Below are 27,995 nucleotides of genomic sequence, written 5' to 3' on the forward strand. Positions count from 1 at the left end.
AGATGTGATGTCACAAACTAATTCCAGAAGAGTTTTCTGAGTGCCATTTAAATGTGAATTTGTGGAATCAAAATTTAGTCCAGGAAAACAGTGATCCCATTTGAAGATAAATTTCTGCTACAGTATTTCATTATGTTTATGACAAACTTTTTGGAATCAGAAAGTGACTGACCTGGCCTATATTGGTACTGTAGAGAGTGACACAGTGGCATAAAATGTACTGGGAATTGAAAGTTCTGCATACAGATTGAAAAAAATGGCAATTGTAATGTTACCAAATGACTATCATCACCTGAGCTAAATGTGTATCACTCATCATCATCAACAACAATTTACCATCAACTGCCTCTTCCAGATAATTACAGTTTTAATCTTTTGCATCTGAATTTGACTTTCTTGTTTCCTTATGTCAAGAATTAGATAACTTTCAGAGTTTTTTCTTCTCATGGGAAAACTAACACACAATTTCTGTTGATTTAATAAACAAGAGAGTACAACCAAATATGTGGTTAGTGTTTTCATTTATAACAACATAGTATCATTATCATAGAACTGTACAGTACAGAAATGATCTTGAAGCAGACAACTTTTCTGTTTCTATATTGATGAGAACATTGTGAACTGATATGCAGTAAATTAATTTTAAATTATTAGTTTGCTTGCAAAGTTGGAATTTGTGGTGCTGACCTCACATGAGATGTGATGTCACAAACTAATTCCAGAAGAGTTTTCTGAGTGCCATTTAAATGTGAATTTGTGGAATCAAAATTAAGTCCAGGAAAACAGTGATCCCATTTGAAGATAAATTTCTGCTACAGTATTTCATTATGTTTATGACAAACTTTTTGGAATCAGAAAGTGACTGACCTGGCCTATATTGGTACTGTAGAGAGTGACACAGTGGCATAAAATGTACTGGGAATTGAAAGTTCTGCATACAGATTGAAAAAAATGGCAATTGTAATGTTACCAAATGACTATCATCACCTGAGCTAAATGTGTATCACTCATCATCATCAACAACAATTTACCATCAACTGCCTCTTCCAGATAATTACAGTTTTAATCTTTTGCATCTGAATTTGACTTTCTTGTTTCCTTATGTCAAGAATTAGATAACTTTCAGAGTTTTTTCTTCTCATGGGAAAACTAACACACAATTTCTGTAGATGTTTCCGATCATTTTGCCTCACTACATGCTCAAACCATCTCCATTTCACTTTTTTAACAGCTGCTATCACCATCTCAACTAGTTATTTTCCCATTTTTAATTTTCTGCAAAGCACAAACAAACAATGTCCATTACATGACCAGATAGAGACTCCTGCAAAGCAATGCTTGGACTCAGGTACACAATCAACAGAACGTAAGCCCCAAAAAGAGGTTCTCAGGTTTGAATCCACAACCAGTAAACACCAATGGACTAACAGTAAAATGTAAAGATTATATTCATAATTCTCAGCTGCCCAGGGATGAAATCAATTGACTTTGAAGGAGAAGTTGTGAGCTAATCATTCTGCAAATGCAGTAAGTTTCATAAACAGTAGCCGTCCAAAGAGAAATCCATGTACACAAGGTCATCAAAGTCAATTGATTTCATCCCTGGGCAGCTGAGAACTATAAATACAATCTTTACATTTTACTGTTAATCCATTGGTGTTTGCTGGTTGTGGATTCAAACCTGAGAACCACTTTTTGGGATTTGTGTGGCACACTCTGAAAAGCAGCTGAATTATCTGCATTAGCATACATTGTTGTGGACCTATAGATTGCTTGATACCAGAGTGTTTACTCAGCACAATTGGCATCTGCAGTGGCCTCAAGAACTGTGTGTGCCCTCTGCCAGCCCTGCCTCCCAGCAATATGAACTATGGTAGTCATCTGAGAAATCTCCTCTTGGTGGTGCATCAACTACCTCTGTATGTTCATATTTTGTATACAAAGGTGGATAAACTCCATCATTTGTTAATTTATTTGGTATAAATATCTCAGTTGCTGTTGATACTATTTCTTTAAATTCAAGCCATATCTGGCCTCTGACCTCTATCCATGCAAATTCTACTTCAGTTTTGCTACAAGATAAACTACTTCTAACAGCAACAAAAACGCCATCCCCAACTGTGTATAGCCTATCCTTTCTGAACACCATTAGGTCCTTCACAAAAATTTTGGCTTATTTCTGGCCTTAGCAAGCTTTAAGTGCCTATAATGATTTGAGCATCAGTGCTTTCTATTAGTGCTTGGAGCTCTGGTAGTTTCTTAACACAGCTGTGACAATTTACAACTGTTATACTGGTGGTTCCTGGATTTATGTTCTTCCTGTGTTTGACTTGAACCCTGAAGCCCTTTTCTTGTTTCCCAAGACCCTCTGACTTCAAAAAGACACACAGCCCATGCCATACAGCCCCTGCTACCTGTATATCTGCCTCTGTGTGTAGTAGACTCATGACCTATTTAGAAGAATCTGAAACCTAACCACCTTGTGGAGCAAGTCAAGGAATTTTCAGCCTACATGGACATAGAACCGTTTGAGCCTCTGATTCAGACTCTCACTCTACTCTGTACCAGAGGTCTGCAATCTGTCGTATCAACTAGGCTGCAAATGGTGGGCCCTGCTTCCACCTTGCAAGCAAGATTGACAGCCTTTAACACTTCTGAAAGCAAATTGAAACCAGAGAGAATCTCTTCCAATCCAAAACAACTCACATCATTGCTACCAATGTGAGTCACCACCTGCAGTTGGCTGCACCCTGTGCTCTTCACGGCATCCAGAAGGACCAATTCCACATCTGGAATGACTCCATCCAGTATGCATATGGAGTGTACACTGGCTTTCTTCCTCAGCTTAGCAGCCATGTAGCTAAGGGGTTCCATAAGTTAGAACTTGAAAACGGTGTTATGGAAAGGGAAGAGGAAGTAGATGTAAATGGGATGCAAGGTATGATATTGCGAAAAGAATTTCACTGAGCATTGAAAAGATCTAAGTTGAAATCAGAAACTAGAGTAAACAAAATCCTCTCAGAATTATTGAGATACTTAGGAAAACATAACATGACAAAACTACTTCATCTAGAATGCTAGACACGTGAAACATCCTCAGACTACAAGGAGAATGTATACCTCCAATCCCAAAGAAGGCAGACCTTGACAAGTTCATACATTACAGAACCATCAGTTTAATAAGGTATGGCTACAAGATACTGACATCAATTATTTAAAGAACAATGGGAAGACTGGTAGAAAGTGACCTCAGGGAAAATTGTTCTGGATTCCTGTGAAATGTAGGAATAAGTGAAGCTTACGTTACACCTTATCTTAGAGAAGATAAACCAAACAAAAGCAAATTTACATATACAACATTTGTAAATCTAGGAAAATATTTTGACAATGTAGAATGGAATACACTCATCAAAATTCTGAAGATAGTGGGGATAAAATATAGGGAGCAAAACATTATATATAAGCTGTACAGAACCCAGACTGCACTAATAGGAGTTGAATGACATATAACAATACTGTGAAAAGGGAAGTCGCCACTCACCAAATAGCATAAGCACAATAAAAAGACTGTCGCAAATATAGCTTTTGGCTTGTAAGGCCTTCATCAGAATTAGACGGCAAACACACACGTACATACTCACACAAAAGCAACTCACACACACAGCTGAAGGACATGAAAGGATAGCAATAGTTGTGAAGGGAGTGAGACATGGCTGTAGCTTATCCTTGATGTTATTCAAACATTACATTGAGCAAGCAGTAAAGGAAACCAAGGATAAATTTGAAAAAGGAATTGTGTTCAAGGAAATGAAGTAAAAACTTTAAGTTTTGCCATTGTGATTGTAATCCTGTCAAAGACATCAAATGATTTGGAAGAACAGTTGAACAGAATTGATAGGGTTTTGGAAACATGTTAAAAGATGAACTCCTACAACAGTAAAACAAGAGAGACAGATTATCTTGAATTATTTGAGACAATGTTGAGGTAATTAGATTAGGAAATAACACACTGAAACTAGGAAATGAGTTTCCTACTTTGGCAGCAAAGTAACTGATGATGACCAAACAAGAGAGGATAGAAAATGCAGAATAGCAATAGCAAGAGAACTTTATTCAAAAAGATACATTTGATAACACTGAATATAAATTAAAGTGGTCAGAAGTCTTTCTTGAAGACCTTTTTCTGGAGTGCAGACATTGATGATGAACAGTTCAAGTAGGATGAAAATAGAAACTTCTGATATGTTGACCTACAGAAGAATGGTGAATATTACATTAGTAGATGGGTAGACTCGTTACCTAATGAAGAGATATTAAATGAAACTGAGGTGAAGAATTTGTGCCACAATTGACTAAAAATAAGAGACTCTTTGATAGGATACATTATAAGGCATCAAAGAATCATTCATTCAGTAATGGAAGGATTGCACAATGTAAAAATTGTATAGGTAGACCAGGGCTTGACAATAGTAAGCTTTTTCAGATGGCTATAGGCTGCAGTAACTATGCAGAGATGAAACTACACAGGACAGACTAAGGTAGAAAATTGTCTCTTGACTGATTACCACTATTCAAACAGTAAGTTGGTAATGACAACATACACTGGTTGTTGACTGAAGAACATTGGGATTTACTTCTGAATACTGCATTTAGTTTCCCAAATGAACTTAAAGCCATTTTTGTCATCATGTTTATTTCTTTAAATATTCATCCACTTGTTTTCAGTTGTCCTAAGTATGCAAAAATTGTCAACTGTTTCTAAATTTCATAATTAATCTTTATTATTTTCCTATTGACATCCAGATTGTACATTATTTTGCTCTTACTGTAATTAATCTTAAGGCTGCCAACTTGATCTGTCATGTTCCTTCACCATTTCCTGAAGTTCTTTTAAATCCAAAACAAACTAAATACAATCATCTATGAACTGAAAGTTCTTCAGATTAGATCTACTGATGTACATCCCTTCTTCATGCCAGCTTATTGACTTGAAGACCTCCTCCAAAGCTGCAGCAGTTTAACTGAAATAGAGTCATCTTCTCAACCTCTTTGACAATTCTGGACTTTTCTCTCTCTTAACATATGTGAATGGAAGTAGTAGTCTTGTTGTAAATATCCTTCAACAAACTGATGTCAGTAGATATAATTTTTTTATTCTCATGTTATGCATGCACAGACCTTACTGTGATTGTGTTAAACACTACTTTGTAGTCTATAAGCATAATACAAAGTGGTACCTAGCATTTCATTGCTTCTGCCTATAGCTTCACTCAAACCTTTAGATGGTCAGTTGTGTTATACTCATTTCTTTGGTTAAAGTGTAAACTGTGTTCAGACAGTTAGCAATGATTGTTATAAAAATATTAAACATCACCTTTCTTGAGATGAACAGCTTTCCTTACTTCATCTAGTAGTTCATTTGGAATGCATTCATTCTCACAGTCTATTATTTGACAGTTTGTTTCCTTATGTGCACTGGTCCATCATAACAATGCCATCAGACTCCATGTCTGATGTGATGTCTATCCAACATATGTTGTTATTGTAGTGGTCTTCAGTCCAGAGACTGGTTTGATGCAGCTCTCCATGGTACTCTATCCTGTGTAAACTTCATCATCTCCCAGTACCTACTGCAACCTACATCCTTCTGAATCTGCTTAGTGCATTCATCTCTTGGCCTCCCCCTATGTTTTCTAGCCTCCACGCCACCCTCAAATATTAAACTGGTGATCCCTTGATGCCTCAGAATATGTCCTACCAACCAATCCCTTCTTCTAGTCAAGTTGTGCCACAAGTTTCTCTTATCCCCAATTCTATTCATTAGTTATGTGGTCTACCCATCCAATCTTCAGCATTCTTCTGTAGCACTACATTTCAAAAGCTCCTATTCTCTTCTTGTCTAAACTATTTATCATCCACGTTTCACTTCTATACATGGCTACACTCCATACAAATACTTTCAGAAATGACTTCCTGATGTTTAAATCTATAGTCTATGTTAACAAATTTCTCTTATTCAGATATACTTTCCTTGCCATTGCCAGTCTACATTTTACATCCTCTCTACTTCAACCATCATCAGTTATTTTGCTCCCCAAATAGCAAAACTCATCTGTTATGTTAAGTGTCTCATTTCCTAATCTAATTCCCTCAACATCACCTGATTTAATTCAACTACATTCCATTATCCTTGTTTTGCTTTTGTTGATGTTCATCTTATATCCTCCTTTCAAGACACTGTCCATTCCATTCAACTGCTCTTCCAGGTCCTTTGCTGTCTGACAGAATTACAGTCATCAGCAAACCTCAAAGTTTTTATTTCTCCTCCATGAATTTTAATTCCTACTCAAAATTATTCTTTTGTTTCCTTTGCTGCTTGCTCAATATACAGACTGAATAACATCGGGATCGCCCTTGTCTAGACCCTCTAGCTGTTTTATTTCTTTCATACTTAAGCTCTTTCCTTTACAATCTTATTGCTAAGCTTCCTGACACATTCTTGTAAATGTTTTTGAGCAGTTATATTTAGATCAGTTAAATCTATCTTACTTCTTTCATTATTTACTTTTAATCTTTTCCCTTCTTGATTGGCTGTCTTGTGTCCTTTGAAATATAGTTTTGTTTACTCCTCTTGGTTCCTACAACATATCTAGCTGTTTCCACAGTAATAGTCATTAAAATACCAATTCTCATATGTATGTCTATATCTTTTTCATTCTCCAGAGCCTTAAACCCATGTGTTAATTTTAATCTGTTCCCCTTCTTTTACAGTCAGTTTTTTAAATAAATGAAACTGCATTTGTGCTTAATGGGTTTAATTCATTCTAACTTAGTGTCTAGTTTTATTTAGCATCTTACTAGGCTGTGGTCACAAAGATTCAGGAGAGTGATTTATTTAACATGTCTCCACTATCATTCCAGGTACTGAATTCTGTGTTTTCTTCTGAGGAGTAATTTTTCTGCTTATTCCCCTCTTTTAGATTAAAGTTGCCTGTTAATGTTTTATGATGCGGATTACTTCTGTTTACGAGATCTTGTAACTCTTCATATACATCTCCAACTTCCTCATAAGGGCCTGAGGCTGTTTGGGATAAAATTGTACAATTTCCAAGGAGTATAATTTGTTTTTAATACTAGCTGTTCTGTCTGACATTCTTTCAGTATCAACAATTTTAACTTTAGTTTTCTTGTTAATGATACAAACTACTGCAGAGTACCTGTGTTGGTCTGTGTCTCTATAGTAACACATATAGCATAATAAGCAGTGTGCTTTGGGATATTAGGTTGAGTTGTTAAATCGATTTTTCAGGATGACTTTTTTATAATCAACCCAGTCATCTTCTTTGTAATCTGTGATCTGCATTATTTTGCATATTTGTTGCCTGGTTAGAAGCCTGTGAGTATCCAAAATAACATAGCTTGTGGCATATGAAGAAGACTATTCTAACTTACAGCTTTCTATTTTCCATGGCAGTCATGTAAACCTGAATTAACTCTCACAATCTAGTTACAAAAGTTTGATGTGTCTGTTACACAGCAAACAAAGACTAGTGATATATAATCTATGGAGAAATAGGTTATGATTGGAACTGAACTTGAGAGTCAAAGCTATGATGATGGAGAAACATCATGTCAATATTTTAATTCTACTAGATATGGTGATACTGACTCCAGGATGAGAACTCTATAAGCAGTCTTCATATGCATGGCCCTATCTCTGACAGGAAGAAATGGTGAATGTGAACTAAATTTTCAGTGGTGCCTCACAGTTTTAGTTGTGCAGTATTGAATATGCTAAATAGTATGCATTGTTTGCACTGATCCAATGAAAAATAGACTGTTTTAATGTCTCTTCAATTTTCTGCATACTTTCAAAAATGGCTGATGAAAGTATTAATGGTCATCAAATTGTTAGAAAGGATGGTCAAAGTCAAAAAATTATGTAGAGTAGGTAAAATGTGAAACTGGTATCAACAGTGAACCCAAACATGTAATTGTGATAGAGATTGTAGATTAAGATTCTAGTGTGCTGAATCAATACCCCATAACGAACAATTCTGCTGTTAGGAAAGTTGGTAACAGTTATGTAATATGTAATCCTGAAGTGTATGAAACAGATGGACAAAAAACTGAACAGTAAAAAAAAGTGTGAAAAAATTGCAAATTGAACAATAAACTGCATGGAAACAAGTGAAAGACAAGAGTTATTACCAAATTCAAAAAGGAAATTACAAGGACTTATGGATTTGAAACTTTCTCATTTCACCTAAAAGGATGTAAAACAATGCAAACACTTGCAACCTGAGTTGGGTTTAATTCAGTCTCTATTAATCTTGCAGGAACAAGAAGTTCATCAGACAGCTGAACTGACTTCAAAATTTCAGGATTCCATTGTTAGCGTGTAAAAGCCATCCAAGGTGAAACAATATTCTAAGCCTCACACTGATTCAAGTTTGATACAAGAAGACAGTAATTCCTAAAATTAAGGAGAGTTATTATGGAAACTGCTAATCCAGTGCAATGCTCAACAATATTTCTAGCAATGTACAATTTAAAGAGTTCAAAACGAGCAAACAGTTTCATCTGTTAAATATTCTTAAGCAATTTGGAGTTTAAAAATGTAAAATGAGGGACAAGCAACTGCTCATCTATAGTGGACTGTTGTGTGAAGCAGAGAAACACGTAACAGAAAACAGTTTTCATGCTATGTTTCAACCTCATATTCTTTTTCTAACAAAAGTACACACATTCACACACACAACCACACAGACACCCAAATGTACAATACTGCAGAAACTGTTAAATAAAATGTGGCACAGTGCGATCTGCACATTTCAAGCACCACAAACTAGGGAGTCGTCTCACTGGAGAAAGAGGCCATGTGTCATATGGCTGTGTTGTACGCAAAGACAAAAAAAAAAAGAATCTTATCTTGCCAGTGCAGCTAGAAGGAGGTACTTCATGGCTGCGCTGTGGACTGTAGCAGACTCAGTTTATTGTCTATCACTTCCAATTACTCTTCTTCCCATCAATGCATGACTCTGTACCTCAACAACAAGGTGATAGCCTTTAGGGGGATGGTACACAAAACTATCTGAGAATCAGAACACATCTCCTTGGTTGCTACATCCTCCCTTTCATCCCCATAATGTCCATGTGTCCTGGTACCCAGCAGAAAGGTACCTCCTTTGTCCCTTTCATCCCCATAACGTCCATGTGTCCTGGTATCCAGCAGAAAGGTACCTCCTTTGTAGGTGTGTAGGTGTCCTTTTGGAGGCCATCATGGATATTCTGGATTCCTTTATCTGCTGGGTGCAAACACTGTAAAGAGTGAAGGGTACTCAGAGAATCAGAACAGATGAGGAATTTATCATTTGCAACTCATCTCATATACTCAGTGCACACAAGACTGCATGTAATTATGCATCAGAGGCAGTAAACTGTTGGGGCAATTGGATCTTGAGGGCATGGTTAGGGAAAACAGCAGGGCAACCAGCGGTGTCCTCCTGTTCTGATCCATCCGTAAATACAGTTACAGAGTTGTGGCGCTCAGTTAAAATGTCAGAAAATAATATATAATATAAGCAGGAGTGCAGCCTCTCCTTTACTGCACTGAATCTAAAATTACTCTAGGCCACTGCAGTAAGCCAGCGTGGCAGACAGTTTAAACCCCAGATTTGGGATTGTACTTGCTCCACACTAAGTGACTTCAGCACGTTTGTCACACAGATCCAAAATGGCATCATTGCTCATGGACAATTGCAGAAAAGGCATTCCATAACTGGATGAGCAACATTATGAAGCACCAGTGAACTGGAGCAGTGAGGAACTTAAATGTCTGACTCACGAAGAGGAGTTGTTGCCGCATGATGAGTGGCAGTTCCCAATCCTCAATGCAGAGATGGCATGGGGCTCGTCTTCCAGGCACCTGTGGCCAGCCTAATCCCACATGGCAGATAGTGCAATGATCATCAGGTAAGAAGGCCTTGCTGATCTGCACACTGTGCACCCAAGGTCTAGCAGCAATCACACAAAAGCCGTATAAAACTGGAGAAGACATGTCCTGTCTGCTCCTGAAGACCTGTGGCAAAGGCACTTGAAGATGTTCAGTGCCTTCTGGGCCTTGGCCAACATGTTATTCATTTATGGCAAAAACACAACAGGTTGGAATCTATAATGAGGTCCAGAAACCTCACAGAATCTTTAAAAGATAGAATGCCCCTCCGGCAGGTAAATTAAAAATATTATAAGAATGATTGAAATGAACACACTTACCTGAAATAAATGTAAAACCTGTCTTTGCAGCCCATTCCTCTAACCTATTCATGATAAACTGCAACAGACAATATGCTGTTGCCTGTGCTGGAGAAGGAACAAAAAACTGCAAAATCATCCACAAATAAGGAGAATGACCTTACCACAGACATTATGCTGTTTATGGCTATGGCAAAGAGGGTAACACTTAAAACTCTGTGCTGAGGAACACTATTCTTCTGCCCAAAACTATTGGACAGCACATCAACTTGGTACTGAAAAAGTGCTCTGATAAGAACAACTAAATGTAGATGGGGAGATGGCCCAGAAGCCCCACTGGTGGAGACACCCTAGAAAACTGTGTTTCCAAGCAGTACTGTACACCTTACTGATGCCAAGGACTGTACCTATACAATGCTGTTTACATAGGAAAGCCTGCTGGCTAGCCAGCTATATAACGGTCAGGTCATTGACAGTGGACTGACATTATTATGTACGTATTACTACATCCTGTATTATACTCCAATGATGAAACCTATTTCATTGTAAAAAGTTCTTGATTCTAGATATGAGCCTTGAATTATACACTGTAGATGTCACATGTATGAAATGATAACAATTACATGACTTTTAAGGATGAGTCAGAAAATTATTAAATACTTTACCGCTTAATTTATGTGAGAAAAGTAGTACTTATCCAACACTTTAAAAAAAAAAAAAAAAAAAAAAAAAAAAAAAAAAAAAAAAAAAAAAAAAAAATCATCCCTTAGTTGCATTTACATGTGAGCTGCAAGTATTACTTGTTACTCTTTCTTACTTTAAATTTTTGACAGTGAAACCTGAAAGAAGATAAATTTTAAAGTAGGTATTAGAGATGATTAGTGAATCTCCAATATAGATGAATGACTAATTCTGAAGGCTGGCAGCACATAATCAGTGATGTCAAGGAAAAGTGTGTATTGTGTTAAGTTATAGCTCCCATTATTTCACAGAAAAGATTTTGGAAGTCCTCAGCAGGAAAGTTAGAGATTTCCAGTTGTCAAATTAACATTACAGGGTTGCTTGCAATTGCTCAGGGAAGAAATATGATCATATTCACTTAATAAAATTGCCAGTGGGAAGGCTTACTATATTAACATGCAAAAGTAACTTGGAGATCACATAAAATCAATATAACAGACAATGAATATCACATTAGAGTACACATAGTGTGCTAATGGTGAGAAAAAGGCAAAATGGTATTTTTTAGTGTATGAATAATGTGAACAGTAAATAATACATTTGTAGAGATTTTGAACTATTTACCTATATGAATACTCCACCCATGCGGCAGTTTCTGGGGTTGAGGTAACTGTTTAATGACATCAACATGTAGCACTCCCGAAAGAATGACAAACTTACGAAGATTCAGTTCACTGGGTTGTCCCACATATGTAAGACTCTCCTTCATCATTTTTTCGTCCTCGTCTAAATAATGAATCACATTACAAAATCTAATGTGAAAAATTCACATGAACAGTTACCATTTAATTCATTTTAGTTAAATTTATTTATTTATTTCATTAAAAGACACATTAGTCTTAAGATTTAATCCTTCAAGTACATAATGATCAGAGAATGTGTAGATTCAAATATAACAATCCCATATATAGAACAAATAATACAATGTAAAACTTCTATTACCAAATTTATAAATGTTCAGAACTAAAAAATGTGCTAATTACGTCTCAGACTGTGTCGAGTGTCCACTTGACAAGATTATAATTAACAAAGGAGTATGAGCAGACTTGTTAAGATGACTCATCTTGATATGTTCTTTTAATTATCTTTAACCATTAGTTGCTGTCACCTTACACTATATGAAAGACATTGTCTATGACACAATAAAAAGAAAACAGATGAGACACACAATATGGCTGCTAAATGGGTAACTGCAGATTACTATTTTGTTGTCATATAATGAAAAGTCAGTAGAAAACCTATTATAATTCATTAATTCTTTAGAACCATGAAATTTTTGTGGACCATGTGTCAAAAATCTTATCTTCTTGACAGGCAATCTATCCTTACTCACTATCATAATCTGAGAATTGTCAGATTTAACAAATTCATGTCAAAACTGTTGATGAGAATAGAAGTAGGTTTCTATAGCCAGTGTCAATTTGAAATAAAATAAATAAAAAAGAATTATTTTCGGTACTAGACTGCATCATTATGAAACACTAAAAAAACTATAATGCTGACATTTTGACTATCTTTGTAGTTGTCCTTTTAATGATGGTTAACTATTTTTACCAATATTGAAGCAGTACTCTCCAGGGCAATCAACTAATTGCTCAGAAGAGAGACTGCTACAAAATGGTTGAAAAGTTGGCATTTTAGATGTTTTGCTGTTTCATAAGGATGGGGCCTGATACCCAAAATAATTTGATTGACATTGGTATGAAATATTTAAATATGATTGTGTTTTATTTCTTCTTGCTCACTGGATTTCATCACTAAAGTATTGCTGGAGCTTCTTCATGGTGAAGATCGTTTTGCTCAAAGTTGTTTAGCAACTCAGAGAACAAACCACTTCAATGATTGTAGAATTGTAGCAGAAACCAAAAATGAAACCAGATTTTTTAAGAATGAACAATGTTAATTTACAGTAACATTTATTAATGCAATGAACAATTATTACTCACAGTGCACACCCTGTCCAAGAACTTACAGCTATGAGAACCTCTCTTAACAGCCATGTGTGATTGTTCTTAAATATTCAAGATGGACACTAATTCGAACTACAGAAGTCCTTTCTGTAAACTACTTATGTAAGTGGTACCACACTATGCTGAATTAATTAATATATGTACAGAATCATGTAATGGTATCTCTACCTCCTCAGATGCACTGATCTTGTAGATAGCTCCTTCATGTGTCTTGTACACCCCCTCAGCTTGCTCATTAGATTACTACATTGTCTTTCCAAATATTGAAAACATAAACACCCACAATAAAAAATACAAATTAAAAGAAAAATGAACATTTCCTTTAGTTCATAGCTGGACTCTGACACCAATATCAGGACGAACACTAGTGTTGGCCATCTACAGTTGTTTGGTTTCACAGCCCCACTGTGGCAGGGACTTCACCTCAGGTGGAAAGAGCCTCTGATGGCATGTACTACAAAAAAAGGACACATGCTTTCCTTGTCCAGTTGTATTGATGTATATGAGCTTTCTGGTTCCCAGCATTACTATTTGAACACAGTAACTTGATCATTCTTTGTTATTCCTCTCAGTTGGCTACTGTTGTTTTGTTGATATACTGTTGAGAAATATGAAACAATGGAAAATCCAGGATGGATTGTAACAATATTGTGAAAAGTAAAGTGGTTACTCACCATATAGTGGTGATACTGAGTTGCAGATAGGCACAACAAAAAGACTGTCACAAATACAGTTTTCAGCCAGTAAGGTCTTCGTCAAAATTAGACGACAAACACACACATACACACTAACACAAACACAACTCACACACACATGACTGCAGTATCAGGTAACTGATGCCACTCTATGAGCAGCAGAATGATGGGAGTGGTGACTCCTCCATCACACCCAGTCTTTTTATTTCTCTCCTTTTCCACTATCCCTCCCTCCCCACTGCGCTCCGTCTAACCTCCCAACTGCACATAGCTGTCCTATCCTCTATGCTGAAATTCAACATGGTGTTGGACCACTTGTATCCTTGATGTTAGCTTCCTTTCCCACAGGCATACGTTCAATCAACTGCTGGAAGGTTTCTTGGGGAATGGCAGCCCATTCTTCATGGAGTGCTGCACTGAGGAGAGGTATTGACGTTTTCCAGTGAGGCATGGCATGAAGTCAGTGTTCCAAAACATCCCAAAGGTGTTCTATAGGATTCAGGTCAGGACTCTGTGCAGGTCAGTTGATTACAGGGATGTTATTGTCGAGTAATCACTCCACCACAGACCATGCATTATGAACAGGTGCTCGATCATGTTGAAAGATGCAATCACCATCCCTGAGTTTCTCTTCAACAGTGGAAAGTAAGAAGGTGCTTAAAACATCAATGTAGGCCTGTGCTGTGACAGTGCCATGCAAAACAACAAGGAGCACAAGCCCCCTCCATGAAAAGCACAACCACACAATAACACCACCACCTCCAAATTTTACTGTTGGCACTACACACCATGGCAGATGACATTCATTGGGCATTTGCCATACCCACAGACTGCCATTGGATCGCCAAATTGTGTATCATGATTCGTCACTCCTCAAAGTTTTTCCACTGTTCAATCGTCCAATGTTTATGCTCCTTACACCAGGTGAGGTGTCATTTGGCATTTACCGGCATGATGTGTAGCTTATGAGCAGCTGCTCAACCATGAAATCCATGTTTTCTCACCTCCCACCTAACTGTCCTAGCACTTGCAGTAGATCCTGATGCAGTTTGGAATTCCTGTGTGATGGTCTGGGTAGATGTCTGCCTATTACACATTAAAACCTTCAGCAACTGTTGGCAGTCTCTGTCAGTCAACAGACAAGTTCAGCCTGTATGCTTTTGTTCTGTACATGACCCTTCATGTTTCCACTTCACTATCACATTGGAAACAGTGGACCTAGGGCTGTTTAGGAGTGTGGAAATCCTGCGTACAGATATCTGACACAAGTGACACCCAAATACCTGACCACATTCGAAGTCCATGATTTCCGCAGAGTGCCCCATTCTGCTCTCTCACAATGTCTAATGACTACTGAGGTCGCTAATACGGAGTACCTGGCAATAGGTGGCAGAACAATGTACATAATATGGAAAACATATATTTTTGGGAGTGTCTGGATACTTTTGATCACACAGTATATATCATCCCTTCCCCATAAGGCTGTGACTTAGGGGCAGAAGGAGAATGGAGTCCACCCCCAGTATCACATGTCCCCTTAGGAATTATGATTTTTTGTTGCATTATATTGAAGACACTTCATCTCAGGGCTGGTCTCCAGGCACAAGTCAGTTTGAAACCTCTGTCTCTGTTAAAATTGTTACTGCACATGCAAATTTCTACTGCTTCTTTCATTATGGAATCCCAGTAGGACGATGTGTGGGCACAGACCTTTGTTTTCTCCATGTAGATTTTGTGTCCTGCTGTAAGGTCATGTTCTGCTATTGCTGATTTCTCAAGATTTCTATACTTGATCTGCCATGTAAGTCCACGGCAGTACTCTGTTATGGTGTGGATCACCTTCCCTGCATAATCTTCTCCACATTCATATGACCTATTGCAGACACCTGATATTCTCATTATCCAGGCTCCTTTCAGTGGACACAGCCTGCTCTCATCTCTCAAAGTGGTATTACATCACAACTCAACCCAGAAATTATCCATATCCATCACCAAACAAATCTTTATCACAATCAAGCATCTCACAGGTGATACATCTTTGGGTAATCCGGATGTAAAACCTGTCATGTACACCAATCCTACATTCACCACAACAGTCCAGTCATAGGCATTTTCTATTAATTTTGAGAGATGGGCATATATGAAAGTAGCCACACTGTATACCATTTAAGCTACAATTATTGTGCATATTGTATGTGAGTGTGACAAACTATCAGCTACCTGTCTGCATGAATCGCCTCTGCTGAACCATGGATAACCTAAATCTTGACCACCCAATTACAATTACTGAAAATGCCACAGACTGCAACAAAAATAACAGCAAGCACTGTTTCATTATCTGAGTCATAAGCATTAATCCCTGCCCCATCACTCATTGCTCCAGCTTTTCTGTATAGACAGAAAATGTGCCTGTAACAGGTCTACTGCACTTGAAATGCCCCTTGCCTAAACTTACACAACCCCTTCTCACATCTTTGCGTTCACTCTTTCCTCTGCTGTTATCTTCCACTCTATTCCTCCACCATCCAAACATTATACTCACAGTTATCAACTCTTCTTATTTACAAGACCACCCACTCCCACCTCCAACTCTTACTACTACACCCATTCCCTTCTCATGCTCCACTCCATAAGTTCATTATTGTTTCTACTGATTATATCCTCTTTTTACAACCACTGTTGAGAGCTTAACATGTTACCCCATTGAAATGAAAGCTCAAAAATTAGTACAATTCTCTGAGCTGTTACATGTGTCCATGTGAAACCATTCAGTCATCTACAGGTGAGTGGCTGCCATTGTTTTTTATTTTGTTTATTTTATTTAGAGAGACCTTTTATCAGTGAGAAACTTGCTCTCTTTGACACTTTTTTGATATCTGACATGTGAAAGAATAACTACTTATGAGAATGACTATTCTTATCAGGAAATGTGGTTTACATCAAACATTTATAAGAGCTGACTTGTTCTTCTCTTCAAACAAAAATTCTTTTTACTTGAAAATTACTTCTTGAACATAAATCAACAAGCTGCATTTACATACAAAAACACTGAATAAATTAAGCAATGCTTTTTTTCTGAGACATAAACTATCTTTCTTTAAAAATTATGCAGGGTTACACTATATAAGTATTTTGTAAACTGTAAGTTCCTGTATTAGAGACGTGTGGAGTATAAGACAATCTCGTGTACATCTGTTCTGCAACTAACCTTCAGCTTCCTGGAAGCGCTGTGATGCTGTTTTTACTGGAGGCATCTCCTGGAGCATCTTGACATAGTTAGGCTGGTCTACTTGAGGGTCAGGAGCTGACTTTGATCCTTTGCCAGAAGATGGTGTTTTTGGTGGTGATGGGACAGCTGTCATTTTAGCTAGTAACTCACAGCGTTGCTTAGTATGATCTGCCATATCTTCATCCACTTTCAGCTGCAGTGCAGCTTTTTGTTCCCATTCTTGAATGACCACAGAAAGGAGATCTGCAGTGGATGAAATTGCATGTATAAAGATTTTCCGTATTTTAGTTTTTATCATTTGTCACCATTAATCATATAAACATTTAAGAAGCAAACAACCTGATTTCTCATAAATGTTAAAAAATAAAATCTGCAAAGTAAATGGTCTTTCTGGGTATTTCCACTAATTCTCTACTCTGATGAACTTTACTTATGTGAACATCACATATGCAGTTGGTAAGGGGTAAAGCACAGTGGGAAGAAATGCCTCATTGTTGACTTGGTAACAGATCATTCTGCAGTCTATGTTTCTTGCCTATATTTTAGGCACATGTTAACATTATCTCTGATTTTCATGTTCATCTATTTGAGCAGATTATTGTCTTACCATCATAGGACCTATAAAAAGTGATGCAATGGAATTATGTCAAGTGTTACAACAACAAATTAGGAGAACATAATTCTCTGTATATCAACTTTCCAAAACCATTAGAAGCAGAATTTAAATCTCCCCATGCAGCATTCCAATGTTGTTATAAATTAGGCACACCTGTCAATAGCTGAAGCATATGGTATGAACCTAGGAGCATATGGGCCGTAGAAGAAACTGGAGACATCAAAGTATTCTATTACTCTCTCTGCACAGAAAGAACTACACAGCCACTTTCATTCATACAAATGTCTTTAATGGCATTTAATTCACAGATTACGATAACTTTCAAAAGGTGGCATCTCACAGCTCATAAATATTTGAGGAATGTCATGACTACTGCCAACAGATGCTGAAAAATTTTTTTTATTTCAGTCCACAGACCATCATCAGGTTCATAAAAGCATTTATAACATCAAATAAGGTGATATAAAATCATTGGTATCAGATAATAAAATCCATGAATTTGTCACTGCTGACACATGGAAATATAAATTACATTATCAATCATAAACTGTACCAGACAGTGCTCCATGCATGCTACATCAACAGTTAGGCTTGGTACAGAGGCATTATGCATACTACTAAACATTACTTACTTATGGAGAATGTGTCTGTTACTAGTAATTATACTGGCTGTTGATGTGACATGAATAAGTGCACTATCTGGCAGAGCTAATGTTTGATTATGTAATATATTATCATGTGAAAATGGTGATGAAACCACGGATTTTATTATCTGACACCAATGATTTTGTATCACCCATTATGATGCTGTAAATTCTTTTATGAATTTGATAATGGTCTGTGGACGGTATCTGATTGTTCAATAAGGAAATTTTGAAAGAAGTTCTTTGCAGTAATCATCCTGTTCTTCAAATAAGGCAACTTTGTTTGATACATTAAACAGCAAATTGTCATCATGAACACCAAATAGCTAAGTATTACATTTTTTTTGCAGTTGGTATGACAGTGACTGGGCCACATGAAAGGTTAGCTAGAAAGCCAAGATTAATTAGTTAGTTACTGTCCAACAATGAAACGGTTTTGGATAACAATGGATAACTTTATATATTTGGGTGGCAGAATTGAAAGCATCAAAAATTGAACTAAATAAAAGCTCAGAGCAAACAAAAACTGAACCAGATAACAATTTAGAATAAACAAAAAGAGAACTAAGCAACAGTCTAGAACAGTTAATGGGTAGTAGGATAGCTGCTTTGAATAATGGAGTGAAGAGTTGAGGAATAAAATTCTAAATAATTGTGCACAGGTCATAGAGATAAAAAACATGTTGCTAAATAGAAATTGATTGTAGAGTCAGAGCATAAACAAATCGATGCATGGGTTAGTCCAATAGAGACTGAAATCATGGAGGTGACATCAAATTTTACAGACACAGCAGAAAAATAACTAAGAACATCAAAATTGTTCACAATGTAATAAAACAAGAGAGTAACTTTTTGAGATCAAATATGTGTCAAAATATGGACTCTTGAACAAAAGTTTGATAAATTAGAGGTGGAAACAGGTAATCATATTTCTATAATTAATGGCAAAGTTGTAGAGGTAGAGAAAGTTGTAACAAGCAATGTGGATGCATCTAATAGTAATGTGGGTAATGTTCATAAAAAAACCTCACTAAATTGTTAGAGAATTTTGCTTCTAGGAGTTTCATTAGTAATTATACTGGGATATGGGCCAATCTGCCTGTAAAAGTTTCCCTGGTGATAATAAACTTCATCTAGTTATTTTTTACAACACTTCATGATAATTTTTTTGCTGGTACAACTGATTTAATTAAGATAAAGTTTATAAAAAATGTTTTGGATGGAGAAACACTTTCATTGGCTAAACAGTAAACTAATATGGACACATCATGCTGTGATTTTGAAGAAACAAAAATTCTGAATAAATTCTGGGCAGGAACTGAAAACACGGATTAAAAGTGAATTTTTAAATGGACTATGTTACAGGAAGGGGAATGATTGCATTTAGGAATTTTATGAGAAGCAATGAAGAAAATTAATCCACTCAGACAGATCATTTGATCAACTTACACAAATAGATGCGTTAAAAAGGAAATCATCAAGGAAAGAACAGGGTTTTTTTTTTTCAGCTGATTCTACTAGACAATTTTTGAAGCATGTAAACAAACTGGGGAGAGCATTAGAAAGGAATGACAGACATAATTTTACTCAGAATATACATGGAGGGTGCAGTGTAGGAGGGTGGAATCATTATTATAGTAACATGTGGAATCATGGGAGGAGAGAAGGAAGAAATTACATAAACAGTTACCAGGGGTAACAGAAAAGAATCACAGTGGAATGACATAAATAGGAATGAGAGTAAAGTGTACAAAAACTGGAATCATTCAAAGACTATCTATGCTCAGCAGCGCAGAAATACCCAGATCATGCAATATTAGTTGGAGGCAACCTTAATCTGTTGAGTATAGACTAGGACATTAATAGGTCCATTGCAGTGCTCCATTGTAAGTGCTTTTGAACATGTTTTCTGAAAACTGCCTTTAACAAATAGTTAGGCTACCCACATTAAGTGTAAATATTTTATACATTGTAACTACAAGCATGCCTGATCTAATTAACAGAGTCAGTATAGAGACAGGGATTAGCAATCATGTGATTATACTTATAATGGTTAATAAAGTTAATAAATCCATTAAGAAGGCTAGGGGGTATTAATGTTAGAAAGAGCAGATGAGCAGTTGTTAGCATACCACTGAGGCAATGAATGAACATAATTTAATTCCAATATGATGCATGAAGGCAAATTATGGACTATTGTAAATCATGCTTTGGAGACATGTATGTTACGTAAGAGGATTAAAGATGGAAAAGACCCTGTGTGGTTCAGTAATAAAATTCAGAAAATGCTGAGGAAGCAGAGATTGTTGCACTTTCAGTTCAAAAAAGAATGAGCAAATGTTGACAGGCAAAGTTAGTGGAAATGCCTATGTCAGTAAGAAGTTAAATGCGCAAACATACAACTATTTCCACATCATAGTTTAGTGAAAGATGCTGCCAGATACCAAGAAAATTCTGTTTGTAAGTAAAACCATTGAGTGGATCAAAGGCTTCTATCAACTTGTAATCTACCCCCTCCTTCCCAATTGCAGCTATTGGAGCTAAATCTTTTCTGAAGATTCAGGAGGAGTAAGATTACAATTACTTTTTATTTTACTTATCTTTTCTTGCAGAGTTGACTCCAGTTCTTCTTGTCTAGGGGTATGACTGTTGAAGCTGAAATTCTCATATTTTAAGTCTTCATGCGTGAATTCACCTACATAATTTTGAAATTGTTGCAGAATTTTTGTGTTTACATTAATTTATATTTTGAATTTTCACATTAACAAAGCCAAAATTACATTGTTCTCCCAAAGTACAAAAATGCATCCGATTACATCTGAGACATGCTTACTACTACTTCACTCTGCAGTAATAACAATATTCCAAATGGTTTACAATTTTTTTCAGAAGTGAAATTCTATTAGTTTTGATTATTATTTCATAAATGAATCCAGAAATAAACATAATAAACAATACTAGATTGTGTAACTAATGACAGAAATTTTAAGTGTGCCAAATAATTCGTAATTTCAAATGTTTCTAAAAAAAATTAACTATACATTCAGAACTAGTATTCATCAATTATAACATCCAAAATAATAATTCCTATTCATAAATTTTAGCTTGAAGTATAATATATTGCATATAAAATTACACACAATTTTTCAGAAAAGTAGCTGAGAAAATATTGACCTGTCCAAAATTCGAAAAATGTTACTTGTATTGACTACTACTGTTCAGGAAAGGTAATGCTACAGGGGGATGTCCCGTTACAATATCACCCTCACATAATATGGAAACAATGTGTTTATAATATTTTGTGACATACTGTAAGGTTTGGCAAATGGTGTACAAAATGATGGCAAAAGATAGAATACAGATGTATAGGAGTATCTGACACATAGCATATTACAAAAAAACATAAGAAAAATATCAATTATCCAAGTCATAATCCATACATATATGAAGACATGACATTCAGATTTTCAGATTTGTGGAACATTCTGTCTCAAGATAAATGATACAAAATCAAAACCACATCATTTCAACACTAAAACATACAGAGAAGTCCCGAGGCAATGTAAATTACTAGAATTACAAATTGTTAAGTTTACATCTATACAGTCACATCTTCAAGATCATCAAAAAAGAGGAAAAAAATTCAGAGTCTAAGTGTATGGCAAGTGGGCTGATTCGAAAAACTCACAATGACACGTAGAGACCAGAAGAATATACTCTGACACAGGTAAGAGTATAGCACAATATCAATCAGCCACATGAAACAGAGTATTTAAGGATATGTTGACTCATGAAAGGAGAAAATAAAGAAAAAAAAATTAGGGTCTATGCTTATGATGTGGGGACCAACCCACAAATCAAAACCACACTGGGTACACAGCAGTAGAAATGTTTTAACACAACAAAATGAATAAACATCATATTCATGTACCAATAAGTTCAATCATATGTAAAGAATAATTAGAGGAAACATCTAGCCTCAATCAATAGTTGTACACTCTCCTTGAGTACACACACAAAGTCATGATGACTAGGGGTACTCAAAAGAGAGTCAAAACCACAAGAGTCTGCCCACAACTTGAGTTCCAATCAGATAAAATATTGCAGTCATAATTAGCTTTGAATGATGACATAATTGAGTAACTTAAAGGACCAAAATCAGACTGTGAAATCAGAAATGCATAATCTTGCTATACAGTCTATATTTGATTTATGATCACAATCGTAGGTGTCTTCCACATTATTTGCTAATTGTTCATACAAACTAACCTACATATATAGAAGCCTAGAAAGTTCATTTACAACTGATAAAAATTACTTACTAAATGCTGAGATAAGAAAACTCATTGAAATGTATAACTACTAACTTAACAGTGCTTAATTTTTTCAGGTTCTGATAATTATTTACAACATGGTTCATAGAATGTACTCTTGAACTTTTTAAGTTTTCACATTTCTTTACTGAACATAACAAATCAGCACTCATAGAACATCAACCTTCCACAGCATTATACTTTCCTAAACAAATAGTTCCACAAATTCTTCGTATAGGATAATTTCTTGGCTAACAATTTACAAATTTTAGCCACAAGACTGATGCAGTTGACAGACACGTGAGTCAACTGGACTAGCAAGGGTGCAGCCATACAGGAGCGTGGGACTGGATCCTTCAGTTTCCTCACTAGATTTCACATCAGTCACTTCTTGCCTTTCGGCAATATCAATATGTAGATTTTTTGGCTTAAAAAAAGTCACAGGAGATAAGGAAAGGATAGCTAGTTTATTTCAGTTTCTGTAATAATGTGTCACATCACCAACACCTTCAATCTTGCTATGCTTAAGAGCTCGTTTAAGCCATATGGACACAGACTCTGACTCCTTTATTTTACGATGATTTCTCGTGCTAAGAACCAATGGCATTGCAGACATATAGTAAGATGTACCAATGTCTCTGTTATAGTCTTTGTAGATGCATATTGAATTTCACACTTATGAATGCAGACACTAATCAACATGGTAATGGTTGGGCTGCAGTGGCTGTAGTACGTGAAACTAAAGTAGACACTGTACCTAGCCTTGAGACTTTTAACAGAAAAGAGATTATTTCTGATTTGTGAGGAGTATAACAGCAACATTGGTACGTCTTAGTATATGCCTACAATGCCACTGGCTCTCAGAATGAGGAATCATCATAAAATAAATGAGTCAGAGTCTGTATCTGTATGGTTTAAAGGACTACTACGGATATGAAGGGAAAAAGGTGAGGGGGAATTATATACAGATTTGCCGAAGTCTTTATTTGCAATTTCACAAACATGGTAGGTCCTGTAGGCGATGATGTCTCTATCCACGAAACTCTCCAGTCCAGATACATTAGGTACACCACTTCCACCACGTACAACAGCGACAGTTAACCATCCATTCCCATGTGAAAATGAATCATTGAGATCAATACTAAAGTTCAGTCTACATCCACAAAAGACAGCAGGTCCATCAAGTAGGGAGTGTGCAGCAACAGATTTTACAGCGTTCTTCTTCTTGTCAGCGGCTGAAGTAGTCAATTCAATGTATTCAATTGTCCTATAAATGTCAATTGTCCTATAAATATGCCGACAGATTCGAGATGTACGCGCCCCAGTTCTCAGCTACGCTACAGATCACTTTATTTGTGAAAATATAAAGTACAATCACCAACAAACTTTACATATTCACAACATCCTTTTCCTTTAATCCAAATAAATACAGTTTCGTTAACAGATATTTTACGTCTACTACGGGTATGAAGGGAAAAAGGTGAGGGGGAATTATATACAGATTTGCCGAAGTCTTTATTTGCAATTTCACAAACATGGTAGGTCCTGTAGGCGATGATGTCTCTATCCACGAAACTCTCCAGTCCAGATACATTAGGTACACCACTTCCACCACGTACAACAGCGACAGTTAACCATCCATTCCCATGTGAAAATGAATCGTTGAGATCAATACTAAAGTTCAGTCTACATCCACAAAAGACAGCAGGTCCATCAAGTAGGGAGTGTGCAGCAACAGATTTTACAGCGTTCTTCTTCTTGTCAGCGGCTGAAGTAGTCAATTCAATGTCTTCAATTGTCCTATAAATGGTCTGTCTTGCATGACGACGATATCTCCTGTAAGGCATCTGGGCAGCGTTCAATGCAGTTGCCTGTGCAGCAGCAGCAGCGCGATTGCTCGGCTCCGCCGGGATCGCTCGCTTATATGGCCGCGCAGTTGCGCGGGACTTAGAATATTTCACAGTGCCAGCCGCGCGTTATCCCGGACGCGAGCACTAGTCGTACTAGGCGCTCGCGTCCGTTGTTTGTCAGGCCACAGCTGCGGCTGGCGCGCCGCCAAGATAGCCTTGAGACGCCTTATCGGCGGGGTCAAAGGTCATGCGCTCAGAGAGCTGACGTAACATGCTGTTACTTCAGCCGCTGACAAGAAGAAGAACACTGTAAAATCTGTTGCTGCACACTCCCTACTTGATGGACCTGCTGTCTTTTGTGGATGTAGACTGAACTTTAGTATTGATCTCAACGATTCATTTTCACATGGGAATGGATGGTTAACTGTCGCTGTTGTACGTGGTGGAAGTGGTGTACCTAATGTATCTGGACTGGAGAGTTTTGTGGATAGAGACATCATCGCCTACAGGACCTACCATGTTTGTGAAATTGCAAATAAAGACTTCGGCAAATCTGTATATAATTCCCCCTCACCTTTTTCCCTTCATACCCGTAGTAGACGTAAAATATCTGTTAACGAAACTGTATTTATTTGGATTAAAGGAAAACGATGTTGTGAATATGTAAAGTTTGTTGGTGATTGTACTTTATATTTTCACAAATAAAGTGATCTGTAGCGTAGCTGAGAACTGGGGCGCATACATCTCGAATCTGTCGGCATAGAGTTGGTAACAGCATGTTACGTCAGCTCTCTGAGCGCATGACCTTTGACCCCGCCGATAAGGCGTCTCAAGGCTATCTTGGCGGCGCGCCAGCCGCAGCTGTGGCCTGACAAACAATGGACGCGAGCTCTCAATTGAAGCAAGATTAAAGTTGTTGGTGCTGTGATACATTATCAAAGAAATTGATATGAAGCACTTATCGCTTGATTATATCCTGAGAGATTTTTTAAATTAAAAACAAAAAACATTAAAAATAACTTTATTACAGATAATACAGACAGCAAAATAAGAAACCTGTTGTGTCATGGTGAATAGCCCATCCCAAGTCATCCAGAAACCGATTCACCAACAAACACTGACAAAGATGCTGTGACTTACCAAACGAGAAAGTGCTGGTAGATATACACAATAAAAAACACCAAACACACAAACAAATTTCAAACTTTTGTAACCCAACGTTGCTTCATCAGAAAAGAGGGAAGGACAGGGAAAGACAAAAGGATGTGGGTTTTAAAGGAGAGGGTAAGGAGTCATTCCAATTACAGGAGCGGAAAGATTTACCTTAGGAGGACAAAAGGACAGGTATACACTCGCGCACACACACACATATCCATCCGCACATATAAAGACACAGGCAGACATATGTAAATGCAAAGAAGTTGGGCAGAGATGTCAGTCGAGGCGGAAGTACAGAGGCAAAGATGTTGTTGAATGACAGGTGATGTACGAGGGGCGGCAACTTGAAATTAGCGGAGGTTGAGGCCTGGTGGGTAGCGGGAAGAGAGAATATATTGATGTGCAAGTTCCCATCTCCGGAGTTCTGATAGGTTGGTGTCAGTGGGAAGTATCCAGGTAACCTGGATGGTGTAACACTATGCCAAGATGTGCTGGCTGTGCACCAAGGCATGTTTAGCCACAGGGTGATCCTCATTACCAACAAACACTGTCTGCCGGTGTCTGTTCACGCGAATGGACAGTTTGTTGCTGGTCATACCCACATAGAATGCTTCACAGTGTAAGCACATCAGTTGGTAAATCATGTGGATGCTTTCACATGTGGCTCTGCCTTTGATTGTGTACACCTTCCAGGTTACAGGACTGGAGTAGGTGGTGGTGGTAGGCTGCATGGGACAGGTTTTACATCAGGGGTGGTTACAAGGATAGGAGCCAGAGGGTAGCAAAGGTGGTTTGGGGATTTCATAGGGATGAAACAAGAGGTTATGAAGGTTAGGTGGACGGTGGAAAGACACTCTTGGTGGAATTGGGAGGATTTCATGAAGGATGGATCTCATTTCAGAGCAGGATTTGAGGAAGTCATATCACTGCTGGAGAGCCACATTCAGAGTCTGATCCAGTCCAGGAAAGTATCCTGTGACAAGTGGAGCACTTTTGGGGTTCTTCTGTGGGAGGTTCTGGGTTTGAGGGGATGAGTAAGTGGCTCTGGTTATTTGCTTCTGTATCAGGTCGGGAGGGTAGCTGCGGGATGGGAAAGCTGTTTTCAGGTTATCAGTGTAATGGTTCAGGGTTTCAGGACTGAAGCAGATTCGTTTCCCACAAAGACCTAAGCTGTGGGGAAGGGACTGTTTGATATGAAATGGGTAGCAGCTGTCATAATGGAGATACTGTTTCTTGTTGGGGGGTTTGATGTGGACAGCGGTGTGAATCTGGCCATTAGATAGATGGAGGTCAATGTCAAAGAAAGTGGTATGGGATTCGGAGTAGGACCAGGTGAATCTGATGGAACCAAAGGAGTTGAGGTTGGAGAGGAAATTTTGGAGTTCTTCTTCACTGTGAGTCCAGATCATGAAGATGTCATTAATAAATCTGTACCAAACTTTGGGTTGGCAGGCCTGGGTAATTGGAAGTGGAAGTGAGAGATTGAGTAGTTGGGAGAGACTGGGTCTGTGTGCAATGAGAGGAGGTCGAGGTTTGTTGGAAAGGTTGTGGAAGGTGAGTGAGTTACCTATCCGGAGGTGGGAAACCAGGAGATTTGATAGTTTTTTGAAGTGGATGGTGGCATGCTGTTCTAATTTGTGGTTGGCCTGTAGGAGGATGCTCTGAATAGCCGGTGTGGATGTGGGAGAGGAAAGATTAAGGACTTTGATTAGGGATAGGAGTTGATGGGTGTGTTCATTGGCTGAGTTGATGTGTAGGTGAAGGATTAGGCAGGTGAGGGCTATGGATTGTTAGTTTGGAACTGGTATAGGGACTGATGGAAAGAAGGGTTACAGCCAGAGATGGGAACTTTAAGTGTGAGGCCTTTGGAGGTAATGCCAAATGTCAGACAAGCCTGAGTAAATAAAATATGGGAGCGTAATCTGGCAAGGGTGAAGGCATGTTTGCAGAGGGAATGTAAATAAAACTTAATGGGGTTGTTGTGAGGATGTTGTGAGGGTGACATGGTATTAGAGGGTGGAAAGTGTAACATGAGGCTAAAGTCAAAATAAAAATATATGGAGAGAGATAAAGGTGAACTAGAAAGCAACTGGAGTTATGGTGTGAAAAAAGTCGAAAAAGTGTTGGTTAAAGCTGAACTATGTTTATCCTGTGGTGAACTTGGGTTGGTAAACAACGATGTGCACAAAGGTTAGGTAGTAGTATTGCCTCCAAAACACGTTAAAAGGTGGAAAAATTTGGGAAAATTTCGAAAAAACTGCTTGTAAATGTATTAAAAGGGCTGGTTATGTGGTGGCAGATTATGAAAATGAGGCTAACAATTGTCTGCCGAAGAAATAATAACGTTAAAACCTGTGGCAAGCTGCTAAAAAATGATCAGTTATGTGGGAAAAACGGGAATGGAAATAAAGCGAAAATTGTTAGAACTAGCCGAAATGGTTGTTTAATAGGTGAAAGGAACTGAAGCTGTGAAATAGTATTCACGAGATTACACAAGAAATGTTTGTAAACTAGGAATGGTGGAT

General features: G+C 37.4%; 1 protein-coding gene across 1 annotated transcript in view; it reads right to left on the minus strand.

Annotated features, from left to right (window-relative positions):
* The window catches only part of LOC126419539 (dynein axonemal intermediate chain 7-like), a 770,648-nt gene that overhangs the window by 515,807 nt on the left and 226,846 nt on the right, over window positions 1-27,995 (minus strand). The window contains exons 9-10 of the mRNA XM_050086729.1: window positions 16,869-17,132; window positions 11,560-11,721 (exon numbers count right to left, since the gene is read on the minus strand). Of these exons, the coding sequence (XP_049942686.1) occupies window positions 11,560-11,721; window positions 16,869-17,132 (426 nt within the window). The remainder of the gene's footprint in view (window positions 1-11,559; window positions 11,722-16,868; window positions 17,133-27,995) is intronic.

The sequence above is a fragment of the Schistocerca serialis genome, chromosome 9, assembly GCF_023864345.2.
Source record: "Schistocerca serialis cubense isolate TAMUIC-IGC-003099 chromosome 9, iqSchSeri2.2, whole genome shotgun sequence".
In the NCBI taxonomy this organism is placed as follows: Eukaryota; Metazoa; Arthropoda; class Insecta; order Orthoptera; family Acrididae; genus Schistocerca; species Schistocerca serialis.